Source organism: Dendronephthya gigantea, unplaced genomic scaffold (genome assembly GCF_004324835.1).
Source record: "Dendronephthya gigantea isolate DGI-Jeju-01 unplaced genomic scaffold, DenGig_1.0 000021F, whole genome shotgun sequence".
Classification (NCBI taxonomy): domain Eukaryota; kingdom Metazoa; phylum Cnidaria; class Anthozoa; order Malacalcyonacea; family Nephtheidae; genus Dendronephthya; species Dendronephthya gigantea.
The window spans coordinates 1,919,562-1,931,197 of NW_021163031.1; the positions used below are offsets into that span (position 1 = coordinate 1,919,562).

Below are 11,636 nucleotides of genomic sequence, written 5' to 3' on the forward strand. Positions count from 1 at the left end.
CAAATGTTACCACATAGATTATATTTTAAATGCGTATGTTGACCTTATCACACAACTCTCAGCAAATGCATTGACACATGCGACACGTTTAAACTTGGGCTTCAATCTGATCCACAGTATCTTAAGGTACATTCGGGAGGAGAGCTTAGTTTGTAGACATAATACAGTCCACAGTTAACAACCTCGATGTTATTTGACCAGTTACAACAATTGCTATTATAATGGTAACACACTGTCCTGGTGATCTTGCCTTGGGCAACTGTAGGGTGAGCGCCATTCATCCAACCTGGGGCATGTGTTCCACATCTGTACTTAGGTACACACGATGTTGGCATTTTAGTCCCAGCTCCTTCTCCAAATCTATACCAACCTTGGGAAAGTCCCCTTTGGTCACAATTGCTGCCGGAATAATATTTCTGGTTTCTGTTGTTTTCTCTCAGCCATTTATAACCGAAACATTCTTTATGCTCGGGCAAAACTAAATTAATTCAATACATGACACATCATCACAATTAAGATCAGTATTAAAGTCAGTATTCAACATGCAGTTCATGCAGTTAGTGTTTATGTTAAGTTTTAGAGCTTGATAGTATATTTTAGTTTTAGGTGTAATAGGCGAAAGCTATGCATGGAGGTGTCACACCGCCCCCAAAATTGATGTTTTATAACAGATGAAGAATAAGGTTTTTCTTTTTTCTGAATTACGCTGAACTACATGGTCATATTAACCCTGCATAATTAAAATGATAGGAGCCGATTTCGTATAAATATACAACTTTATGCTCCGAGTTTGACGCACAGCCTATTTAGGGATCTCAAACTTCTCTTCCTATACCCTTTTTTGATTGGAGACATATGATCAATTCGACCAAGGCCATGCATGGATGCACTTGGGATGTGAACGACCGCTGAGATCGCGACGAGTCTTATAATTACGTCTAGCTGCAACCATCTTCGAAAATCGTCTTTCAAGATGCCTTTCTTTTTTATTGTAATTTCGGTTTCAACCTACTCTATCTTGTATATATATAGCCTGACACACTGTCTTGTTTTGTATGCATGTATGCGGGCAAACTACGTCGTCTAATTTTGCCTTGCACTGCATGGGGCCAGTTGTATAAAAGACTGTAGTTAACTTTTAACTATAGTTAAAGACAGAATTGGCCAATCAGAGTCGTGTATTTCTGAGTTGACTAGAATTTAACTATGCAAAATGTGGCTAAATAGTTTTACACAGCTGGTCCCAGATTATTTAATTCTAAAGCCGGTTCATGGTTCACGAAGGCCGGCAAACGGTCGTGGCGCTGCTTGGCCATTTGCTCGACTGAAGAACTGGGAAAACAAGAGCAGTGATGTAGAAAATAAGACAATAACTGCATGAATAGAAGCTAAAGTGTCAATGACGAACGCTAGAAAAGGACATGTCACCCGGTATTATGCATGCATACTTACTCTTTTTCATTTCACTGTCATGTCTTTTTATCAAATTCTGCAACTAAACAGATTTAAGTAACGGTAAAACACAGGCATATCACATATACTGCCACATAGGTATATATAGTTCATTCTTGACTTACAATTTTCTTCACATTATTGACCTCCTGCTCGAGTTTGTTAATTTCATTCAAATTCAAGTTGTGTTTTCTGTCCATTTCTTGTACAATCTAAAATATATCATCATCATTTCTCCGAAAATGTCGTAAAAGATTGTCAGGCGATATCAACCTATATATATTCAGTAAGAAACAAATAGTTGAACATTCTCACTGCTTTTTTATGCTTTTGAGTGACCCGTTCTCAATGTTAAATGAATAATAAACTTTCCATACTAAACAATCTTCGAAAACCCTTATGTATATATATTGGATTATTTGACCAACAAACCAACAATCAATTGTTTCAAAAACATTGTCATTGCAAGTTTACTTTCTACATTTGTAATTCATAATCTATTTACATTTATTTAAAAAACCATTTAATATATATGCTCTATACCTCATTCTCCTTGGCCAGTACATTCCATGTTTTATTTGATCTTACATAAAGTTCTTGTTGGTCCTTGCGATACTCCAGTAATCCATCAACAGCTGGTACTTTCTGTGCGGTAGAGGAATCTGGTACGACCACAATCTAAAGTGAAGTTTATATGTTATAAATAATATACCGCTCATTTATTTGCCTTTTGAAGTCTACAGTACAGCTTCAAATCATGCCTGGGGGGCTGTGGTTCCATGTACAAGACTTACCCCATCGTGCAAAAGTGTGGAGTCTTTACTGCAGTGACCCTATAAAGAGCAAAGGAGATTGATATATTTTACAAATACTTGGTGCCAAAAGTATCAAGAGTCCAGCCATATTTATTAAAATAGCTTTTCGGCAAAGTTCGCACATGGATGAGAGAACTAGCTATATTAATTTTGCAAAGTACAGGATTCTGATTCCTGTAAGGAAAAGATGCTCACGAAGAAAAACTTATTTTAATAAATCAATAGAGTCATAACTGGCTCAAATAAGACCTTAATTATCCCAGTTCTTAACTAGTACAGAAAATTATTTTGCATAAAAATAAAAAACCACCTCCAAGATATAATAGACCTTTCTTATAAAGACGTCAAACGCGGGAAGTCTGATGTTACACGAAATTTAATTGGCTCCACAAAACTGTCGAGCCAATCAAACTTCGTGTAACATCAGACTTTCCGCGTTTGACGTCATTATGAAAAAGGTCTATTGTAGAAGGTAGGCTATCATATCCATTAGTTGAGGTTGCTTTCTACGTTGACGAATGATATGTTCATTAAAACAGCATCAAAACGAAAAACAATACTTTGTCATGACAAAGTTGTTTTTGCACTATGGATATCAAAGTTGGCAGCCCCCAGCCAGGTGCGCTTAATATGTACTGTTGGTACGTATACTTATAAATTAAAATATTCAACAGACTGCCTTAGTCAGACTGCTTCAAACTATAAGTGAATTGTTTTAGTCTGAAGATAAACACGTGATATTTTCCTAATTACCTCAACCGGAACAACACTGTGTCCCACCAACTTATACGAAATCAATTTTCCATCATCTCTCTCGACTTGATAATCCATACATTTCTTCCAAAGTCTCATAGGAAGACTGGATCTTACCCAAAACCACGTGAATGCTCTTTTCGTGACAGTACCACCATTAATAGCTTTACAATGTCCAGCACAGTAATCTTTTTTTCCACCCACGGGACCATAGCATCCACAGCACTAGGAAAAATAAACGAATTTGGGGTTTTCGTTAACTATCTCTGGTTAACTATCAACAATATGCTTGTATATCATATTTAGAATAAGGAAAATTCAAAGCACTAAACACGGAAATGGAGAGTAGACAACAAAATGTAGTAGAGAAAGTAACAAACAAAATACTTTCCTTTATAGTATCTTTCACAGACTAGCCTAAAATTTCTCGGAACAAATTGCATGGGCAATAACTCCATGGTTAGAAACCATATGAATGAATGGATAATCATACAATTTCCATATTGTAGCCGGTGGAGTTCTATACAACCGACCCCAGGATAAAAGATGGCCTTAATTAAGAATGGACTAGCTGGTATAATAAACTGAGGGTTTATATGAGTTGTTTAGCGTAAAAGTGGCCCTAATGTTTCCTAGTCTGCTGTATAACATTAGATATCCCACATATCCGCTAATATCCTTACATATCCATTGTCGCATCCTACTGAAGCGGTTGCGTTTTTTTCCATGCCGGACATCTTTCTTCCGATGCTGAAACTGGATCGGAGTCAAGATATTTAGTGATATTGATTTTGATGTAAATACCATGCAATAACCAGAAGGGGTCTCACCTGAATCCTCCGTTATAATCTACTTGATGCCTTACAGCATCAAGAAACGCAAAGCCCCATGGACATGCTCTTTGAAAGCACAAATTCATCTTACTCTGAAAATTGAATAATAGATTTAAACAATTGCATGACAAATGCTGCTTTTGGCATGAATATTATACAGGAAAGGAGTTCAGACGCAGTATATAAATATTTACCCATCCAAATTTTACCAAAGGGTGATGAGCGTGTCCAAATTTTGCGCAGCGGAGATTCGTAGTGACAATGCTCTCAGTTAGAAGATCCTTAACGTAAGCAATGTTTCCAATTCCAGCAGATCTTTCATCACATCCACCATTATTCATCATTAGACTCTTCATTGGACGTTTTGACTGAAATCTGTAGGACCTAAAATTATTGCCAACGAAAATTGCATTTAACATTCGGGAAGAGTTTGCATGCAGTTAATAGACCACAATTAACAGTGCATGAAGACTCGTTTAATATAGAACTAACTATAAAGTGACAACAAAAACACACCCCATTGCCTGGTATGTTCTACAAAGTCAAATCTATAAAAATCTGTCTCACGTGGTAAAATGGCAGAGATCTATATCCATGCATGTACAGTCACAGAAACCGAAAAAAGAGAGAGTAAAGGCTGCTTTCCACTGTTGCGTTTTATGCACGTAAAAGTTTAAAATAGATGCATAGGGTTGCATTCTGTTGATGATTTCATGAGGTTTTTTCTGGCATGAAATAATTTATAGAACAACTTAGAAGGTTTTAAGCTTTTACGTGCGTGTATGTATAGCTACATGAAAAAAACGCGACAGTGGAACCCTAACTAAGAAAGATTTTACGAGGGTATATATACCCTGTATATTATATATATTATATATAATATTATATTATATATATTATTATATATATATATATATATATATATATATATATATATATTTAAGCAGAACATTTTGAAAATTCTAAGAATTAGATTAAACTAATTTGCAAAGCATGATGTTATCTAAAACTAACCAGTGTGCCTTTGTTGCTTTAAAATCCTCACTCGTTGCCATTTGCACTCTGAAGTCTAGGATTGGTGCATCACCCAGAGAGCTCGACCAATGAGGTTCACCGTACGGTTCAACTGTTTTGTTATTGGAGGAAACAGTCCATGTGATTGAGTCGTTTTGGCGACCAATCAATATGAATCCTCCACCGTCGGTAGTCATATCACAGAAAACCTTTGTCGATTGAAAATAATGAATAACATATATTTATAAACCATATAATTATTCACTATATATACAATCTCCAATCACTTTTACCTTATCTACTACAATTTAATCAGGTAAATAATAGAATTATTAAACTCGGTTTTCGCGTGATATTGAGAATTATTAAGGCCTCCGTTGGCGTTATCTGCGTCAGCCTACGGCTTTGGCAGATAACGCCAACCTCTGCCTTAATAATTCTCATTATTATATACACAAGCGCCAGATATGAGGTATGCTGCAATTTCATTGGTTGGCTACTAGACAGATATTAGCTCATATCTGTCTAGTAGAGAAAGTAAACAAAATGGCTGAAAGATTTGGGGAGTTGAGTGATATAGAAATCCAAGCTTTAGTTGATAATAGCACACCAAAATGCACCGAAAGGGGGACAAAGTTTGTGTATATAATAAAACAGCTCAATACGACTCGAGTTCGTAGAATAACTGTTAAATATATCACGCTCAACCTCATCCAATAATTGTTTATTATATATGTAGAAGAGTTTTTGAGAAGTAAGAACTAGAGATCAAGGCCACAGAAACATCAGTCAAGTGTTCACCTTTTCCACGTTTGAGCCCTTGGGGGTAATCCAGTAAAATCCATCTTTGGCGTCTTCTTGTTTATTCAAAATATCGGTACAATGAAGACCAGGATTAAAAAATTCACCAATTGTGTTCTTCGTGCCTAAAAAAATATATACGCGGTGTTTATTTATAATCAAACATGCATTCATGTTTGATTGTCGGAGTCTGCAGACGATACCACCGCTCAGGATTTGTGGAAATCGTAAACTCCCTATTGAACATTCTAAATCAAGTTGTCAGTCAAATCTGACGGCATGTCATTGAACAGTTACAATTAATTGGTCAATTTACTGAGTGCCATCTGAGAGGGTTAATTCTTTCTTTTTATTGTCCCAAACAAGATTTTTTTAACATTAAGATATAATTTATAACAAGATTTTTTGATAATTTGAAACGTTCTCTCAAATGAGGCAATAAATTTTTTGGTTGCCAATGTCTTTTTGGCAACGTCTGTATATATAGTTTTCATTTTTTCTATATTCCTATTTCCTACACGAATAGAAACCGGAATGTACTTCAGTACAGCGATTTTTCAAAAAAAGTACAATAAAAATCTCTCTATAAGAGAGTACACGAGGTGGACTAACCAACTGTGGGCTTCCACTGATAAACGCCTTTATCTTTGACACAAATTAAAAGGATTTCTTCATCGCTTCTGTCCTTGACTAAAACTTCTGTACCATGAGTTGTCTCGTTACACGAGCCAGGATCGTAGCTATTCAAGGCTCGGATGCGCTAAGAAAATCAGTTAAATATTTCTAGTGTTTAATACGAAAACTCTTCTAGTTTCAGCGTCAATATGGCTGTCGTATCTCGCCCGGCCCCAGGAACTCTTTCCATTTATATAAAAATCAGTACCGTTCCGGAATCGTCATGGCATTATTTTTCCATGATCTCAATGTTGCATGATATTTATAAGTTTCTTCAAACTCGTACCCAGTCTGCGCTGCCAGGGATCACCAGTTAAAATTTGGAAATCGAACCCCGATGGATCGCGGGCTCTGGTTTCGAGATTGAATCGAACATTGAAGAATAGTATCAGAAAAAAGCAGTGATTCTTTTCCTATTTGACATGAAGCACGAGTTTTTGGTCGAAACTTGTCTAACAAAAGTTTTTATGGTTTGTCGTAACTGTCGTGAACAGGTCATTTAGACCATCAGAAACAAGAAATATTCGGCATCAGTCATATCACATCAGTCACCTTGACATGTTTTGAATTAAATACAAGACACATTATGCCAAGGAAAATTTTTTTATATAATACATAATGACCGACTGATCTAATGAATGATAGATATGCATCCATGGCCATAGGTATATGTTTAGGTGAAGAAAAGAAAAGGTATATAATTTTATATCATTGTGAAATATAAATGAGACAAAAATGTCAATTATACATTAATTTGAAAAGACTATCACTGCATCACAATCACATGATTCATTTTGGTTTGTGACAGTTAAAATTTATTTTATATATATAATACCTTAGCCGAAATTAGCCGATACGGGAATGATGCATGTTTTAATTAATAAATCTAACCCAAATTTCTGGTGATGACATCAAAGAATTTAATGTATGTGGCTTGAATTAACTGCGGCTTACTTGATCACGCTCATTTATCTCTCAGCCCGAGTCAGCCGGTTTAAATCTTATTATAAACTATGAATCATGCATTTTCAAATTCAAGCATGAATTTATTAAATAGCAGACTCCGCTTGACGCAAGCAGACCTAATTCCTTTGCATTTTCTTGCTGACCCCTGCATGTCGTCGAGTTCCTCAAGTTTCTCCAACTCATTATTTTAATTATGAAGACATTTTTTTACTCTTGCTTAAAAGGATTTTATTGCCAGATTTGATAGTAGGTTTTGGGCCCCCCGCACGCGTTAGTCTGGCCATATGAGAATTTTTGAAACTATGAATTTATTAGACATACTTCTTTACCTTATATTTAAAGTGCCTATATCACTTGTAGGGTCTTTACGGATTTGAATAGAGCTTGAAAAATTAGTTTATAAGTTCTACAACCCTTTTTGATATAGTTAAATAGTTTCGGAAATATTTACATCTAAACATGACGATTTGCCTAAATTTCCGTCGTGCTTGGGGGCCTGGAACTCAGGAACCGAGTTCTTGTCAAACATAATAAAATCAATTGTAATTTACCTCGATCTTCCAATAACGTAAAATATTTTGAGAAAAACTCGCCCAGTTGCTGCAGCCATACACAACGCACCGTTCCCGCATTTTTTTCTTGAAAAGCGCAAACTATATCGCCAGTGAAACTTTTCATGTTTACATTATAAAAGACGGCGTGTTTGCAAATCATTCCTGAGTCCCAGTCCTCACAACCGACGTATTTTCGAAACTATTTAATTATATCAAAAATGGTTGTAGAACTTATAAACTAATTTTTCAAGCTCTATTCAAATCCGTAAAGATCCCACAAGTGATATAGGCACTTTAATTAAGCCATAAGACAAACTGGTTTATAAATGTTTCGCGGGTAAATAGTCATACTCACATAGCACTTTGATGTTTAGCTACTTTATCAAAATTGATCAAATTTCAGTTTCTGCATGTTTGGCAGTTTCCTGCATGAAATAACTTGTCATCAAATGTGATTTAACAGTTCAAATTATAGGAAAAAATAGCTGCTATATAAATAAAACTATTAAAAGAGCCAAATTTCGATATGGAGTTGATATGACACTGATTTTTACTGTTTTATCTTCCGTCTTGCATGGCCATCTTGAAATTTCATGTTTCAAATTCCGATGTTTGAACTTTTTTAGCGATACAGAAAAAGTATTACGTCGACTTGATAATAATAATTAAGCTTTGCTACTCGGTCGCTGTTTGTCTTTTTTTCTACCAAGTCTAAGATTTGATAATTGCCCATGCAATATAGTGCTTTCTTTTGCATGCTTTTTAATATTATGGAATTTTTTATAACGCGTAATAGTGTGATATTTTCTCATCAGTAATCTTCTCGTCGCTATATATGTATTTTCTGGAATTTTTTACTAACTCCTTATTTTTCGCCGAACGCTATTATATATGTATACTCTTTTCCAAACGCCTCCCTTATTGATGGTATTGGGGGAGTATAACGAGTATAGTAAAGTTTCCACTAAGAGCACACGCTATAGAGCTGTGGCATCTGGGTCAACATATCGAACATATAATTTAAACTAACGTTTCAATTTCTTTATGTTCAACGGAATTGTTCTCATTGTGCTGCAAGGATTAGGCAAGACAATCCATACTCGGCGAAGTTTGAAATCTGAACCGAAGTTTAGAGCGGTTCATTGCGAAGTTCATTGCGAAGGCTTAGGATTTTCGAAACGTGATAGCTGCCTGAAATGGTCAGCGTTGGAAAGTGATCTAAAATTAACAACATATATAATATGATCAACAACTATTACCTGTTTAGCAACTTCCACAAAGGTTAAGCTATAGCACAAGATGGTGAGGGTCCAAACAAATTTCATGACGTGTCAGTGTGTCAGTGCTTCTAAAAATGAACTGAAGAAATCATGTTCTGGATCAAGCAAATTTATAAAGACATATCACATATAATTCATTTACTCACTAAAATGCAAATTGATTTAGCTATATTTGCAGAGCGCGTGAATAAACGTAAAAACACCGTTTTATATTTCAACAGCGTATGATTGCGCTCACGACTTTACCACTTCTGGATCATTCCAATTTCCAACACAAGTTTCCCAGACGGGCCTCTTTATACGTCTGTCCGCGAAATAATTGAGAAGCCTGGAAAAATTAGCCAAGCGAAAAAAAGACAACCGCAGGATCTTCACAGTAGACTTGCAGGCTCATTTGTCCGTAAGCCACGAATGATCTCACTGAGTCTCGAAAATAAATTATGTGGAGCGTAATAAAAATCTAGCGTTTAGAGCTTCATGCGTTTATACTTTATAGTTTCCCATTTGGAACCTTCCTTTGTAACGACATTTATAATATATTGTATTGCATGCAGTAATAACAAAATGAAAAATGAGTCAACTATAGGAAAAATGAGTCAACTATAGGTCCTCCGGCAGGAATCGAATCTACGCTTTTGCGATGCCGGTGCGATGACCCTTAAGACCCTTCCAACCCTAGAATTTACGTGCATCGAGTGAAATGCCAAAAATCACAATTAATTTGCAAAGCATGATGCTATCTAAAACCAACCAGTGTGCCTTTGTTGCTTTAAAATCCTCACTCGTTGCCATTTGACTCGTTGCCATGAGTTTAACTTTACCCCGCAAAGATTAGCTTTATTGCTATAAAAATACATGCGTTGTATGCGGGGTATATCGGAAATTAAAATGTACCCTTGCCAAGGGCTTAGTAATTTCCCAAACGAGAAATCCCAAGGCTTAAAGACAGTTCCTTAGCAATTTTGAGGCGGATTCTAATTGTATTTGAAGGCCGCTGAACTGTCGAATATGACGACATACTGAAGTGCGTGGAAAGCATTACCATAAAGTGGAACTGATTAGAATAAATTTATGCATTTATAGAGATCGGAAAATACTTTTATACGTCTCTTACCCTTTTCGCATTAGAGCCTTTGAGAGTGATCCAGTAAAAGCTGTCCTTGGCGTCTTCCAATATATTCAAAATATCAGTACAATTAAGACCAGGGTTGAAAAATTGACCAATTGTGTTCTTTGTGCCTGGAAAAATCAGTAATTAAAACACGGTATTGTAGACGTATAGTTGTTGTATGACAAACCTCACTTTAAGATATTTTCTGGATTGACTATATGATTTAAAACAGGAAATGAGAACATTTTTAAAAATGAAGAGGTATGACGATGATGTGTCTATTACAAGTTTCACAAGTTCAAGGAAATGGACCGGAGTGTATTTCATGAGGAGTTTGTTCTTGGTATTGATATTTTCTTGGCTCCTCGAGAAGAACGAGAACTATTAAAAACCTTGGTTGGAGTCAACATTGGCACCATGGTCATCTTTACAGCAACGACCATGATTTTTAGCCTTCCCTTCTAAGTCTTTGGTGTAAGTCTTTATCTGGGCGATAACAAGATCACATGAAAACGATATGTACTGATATCGGCGGGACGCGCTAGACACCAGCTATTTTTGCGGCGCGGTCTAACTGGTTTCATGACTGGGCTGCGGGGGCGAACGTAGTGAGTTCGCAGACGTCCGACTGTAATAAAGACCAATCAACATTTAATATTTTGTTATCCTACTTAATATGTATTACCAGACAGTTTACTATAAAACATTTCAAAATTCGAGCAATAAGCATTCATGCAGTACAAGGAGTTTGACTCTACACACTAAAGCTTATCGTAACTCTCGAGAAGAAAAATTTGGAACGAAAATGCCTCCCAAACCTGGTGTTGCTTCAAAAGGCGGAAAGAAAGCAGGCAAGAAAGCTGGAGTTGGTGGTGATAAGAAGAGACGATCAAAACGTAAAGAAAGCTATGCAATCTACATTTACAAAGTCTTGAAACAAGTTCATCCCGACACTGGTATTTCCAGCAAAGCCATGGGTATCATGAACTCCTTTGTCAACGATATTTTCGAGCGAATTGCTGGCGAAGCTTCACGATTAGCTCACTACAACAAGAAATCAACGATTTCTTCCCGAGAAATCCAGACTGCTGTTCGTCTGCTCTTGCCTGGAGAGTTGGCAAAACACGCCGTCAGCGAAGGAACGAAAGCCGTGACGAAGTACACAAGCAGCAAGTAAAAAGGTTTCCAAAACCTAACTAAAAAAAAAAACGGTTCTTTTAAGAACCAACAAATGTGCAAAAGAAGTAGACGAATTCTCGTTTGATAACTACGTCCATTCCTATAATTCTTGTGGTATTGCTAATGCAGTAGCACAAAGGCAAAAGCAGTGTGCTCTCTCTACCCCTTTTGAATTGAAATTTCCTGATAATTGAGAGAAGCAC

The 11,636-nt window shown here is 36.3% G+C and overlaps 2 protein-coding genes across 3 annotated transcripts; one reads left to right on the forward strand and one right to left on the reverse strand.

The window, feature by feature from the left end:
* Positions 1 to 2: 2 nt before the first annotated feature.
* Positions 3 to 10,407, reverse strand: LOC114521836. 2 transcript variants are annotated; one of them, XM_028542387.1, is made up of 14 exons: positions 10,258 to 10,407; positions 9,123 to 9,211; positions 6,281 to 6,428; positions 5,669 to 5,793; positions 4,868 to 5,076; positions 4,048 to 4,237; positions 3,851 to 3,945; positions 3,704 to 3,776; positions 3,021 to 3,245; positions 2,247 to 2,285; positions 1,996 to 2,130; positions 1,578 to 1,664; positions 1,453 to 1,495; positions 3 to 478 (listed from the first exon to the last, which is right to left on the reverse strand). In XM_028542387.1, exons 2-14 carry the CDS (start codon positions 9,186 to 9,188, stop codon positions 102 to 104), a joined length of 1,812 nt encoding a protein of 603 aa, XP_028398188.1. In that variant the 5' UTR covers positions 9,189 to 9,211; positions 10,258 to 10,407; the 3' UTR covers positions 3 to 101. The 2 variants fall into 2 exon arrangements, with proteins under 2 accessions (XP_028398188.1, XP_028398187.1); XM_028542386.1 differs by lacking the exon at positions 10,258 to 10,407 and having other exon boundaries at positions 9,123 to 9,601.
* A 427-nt stretch (positions 10,408 to 10,834) lies between these two features.
* Positions 10,835 to 11,463, forward strand: LOC114521847 (histone H2B, gonadal-like). Its single transcript, XM_028542405.1, has one exon. The coding sequence runs from the start codon at positions 10,931 to 10,933 to the stop codon at positions 11,429 to 11,431; it is 501 nt and encodes a 166-aa protein (XP_028398206.1). The 5' UTR covers positions 10,835 to 10,930; the 3' UTR covers positions 11,432 to 11,463.
* The last annotated feature ends 173 nt before the right edge of the window (positions 11,464 to 11,636 follow it).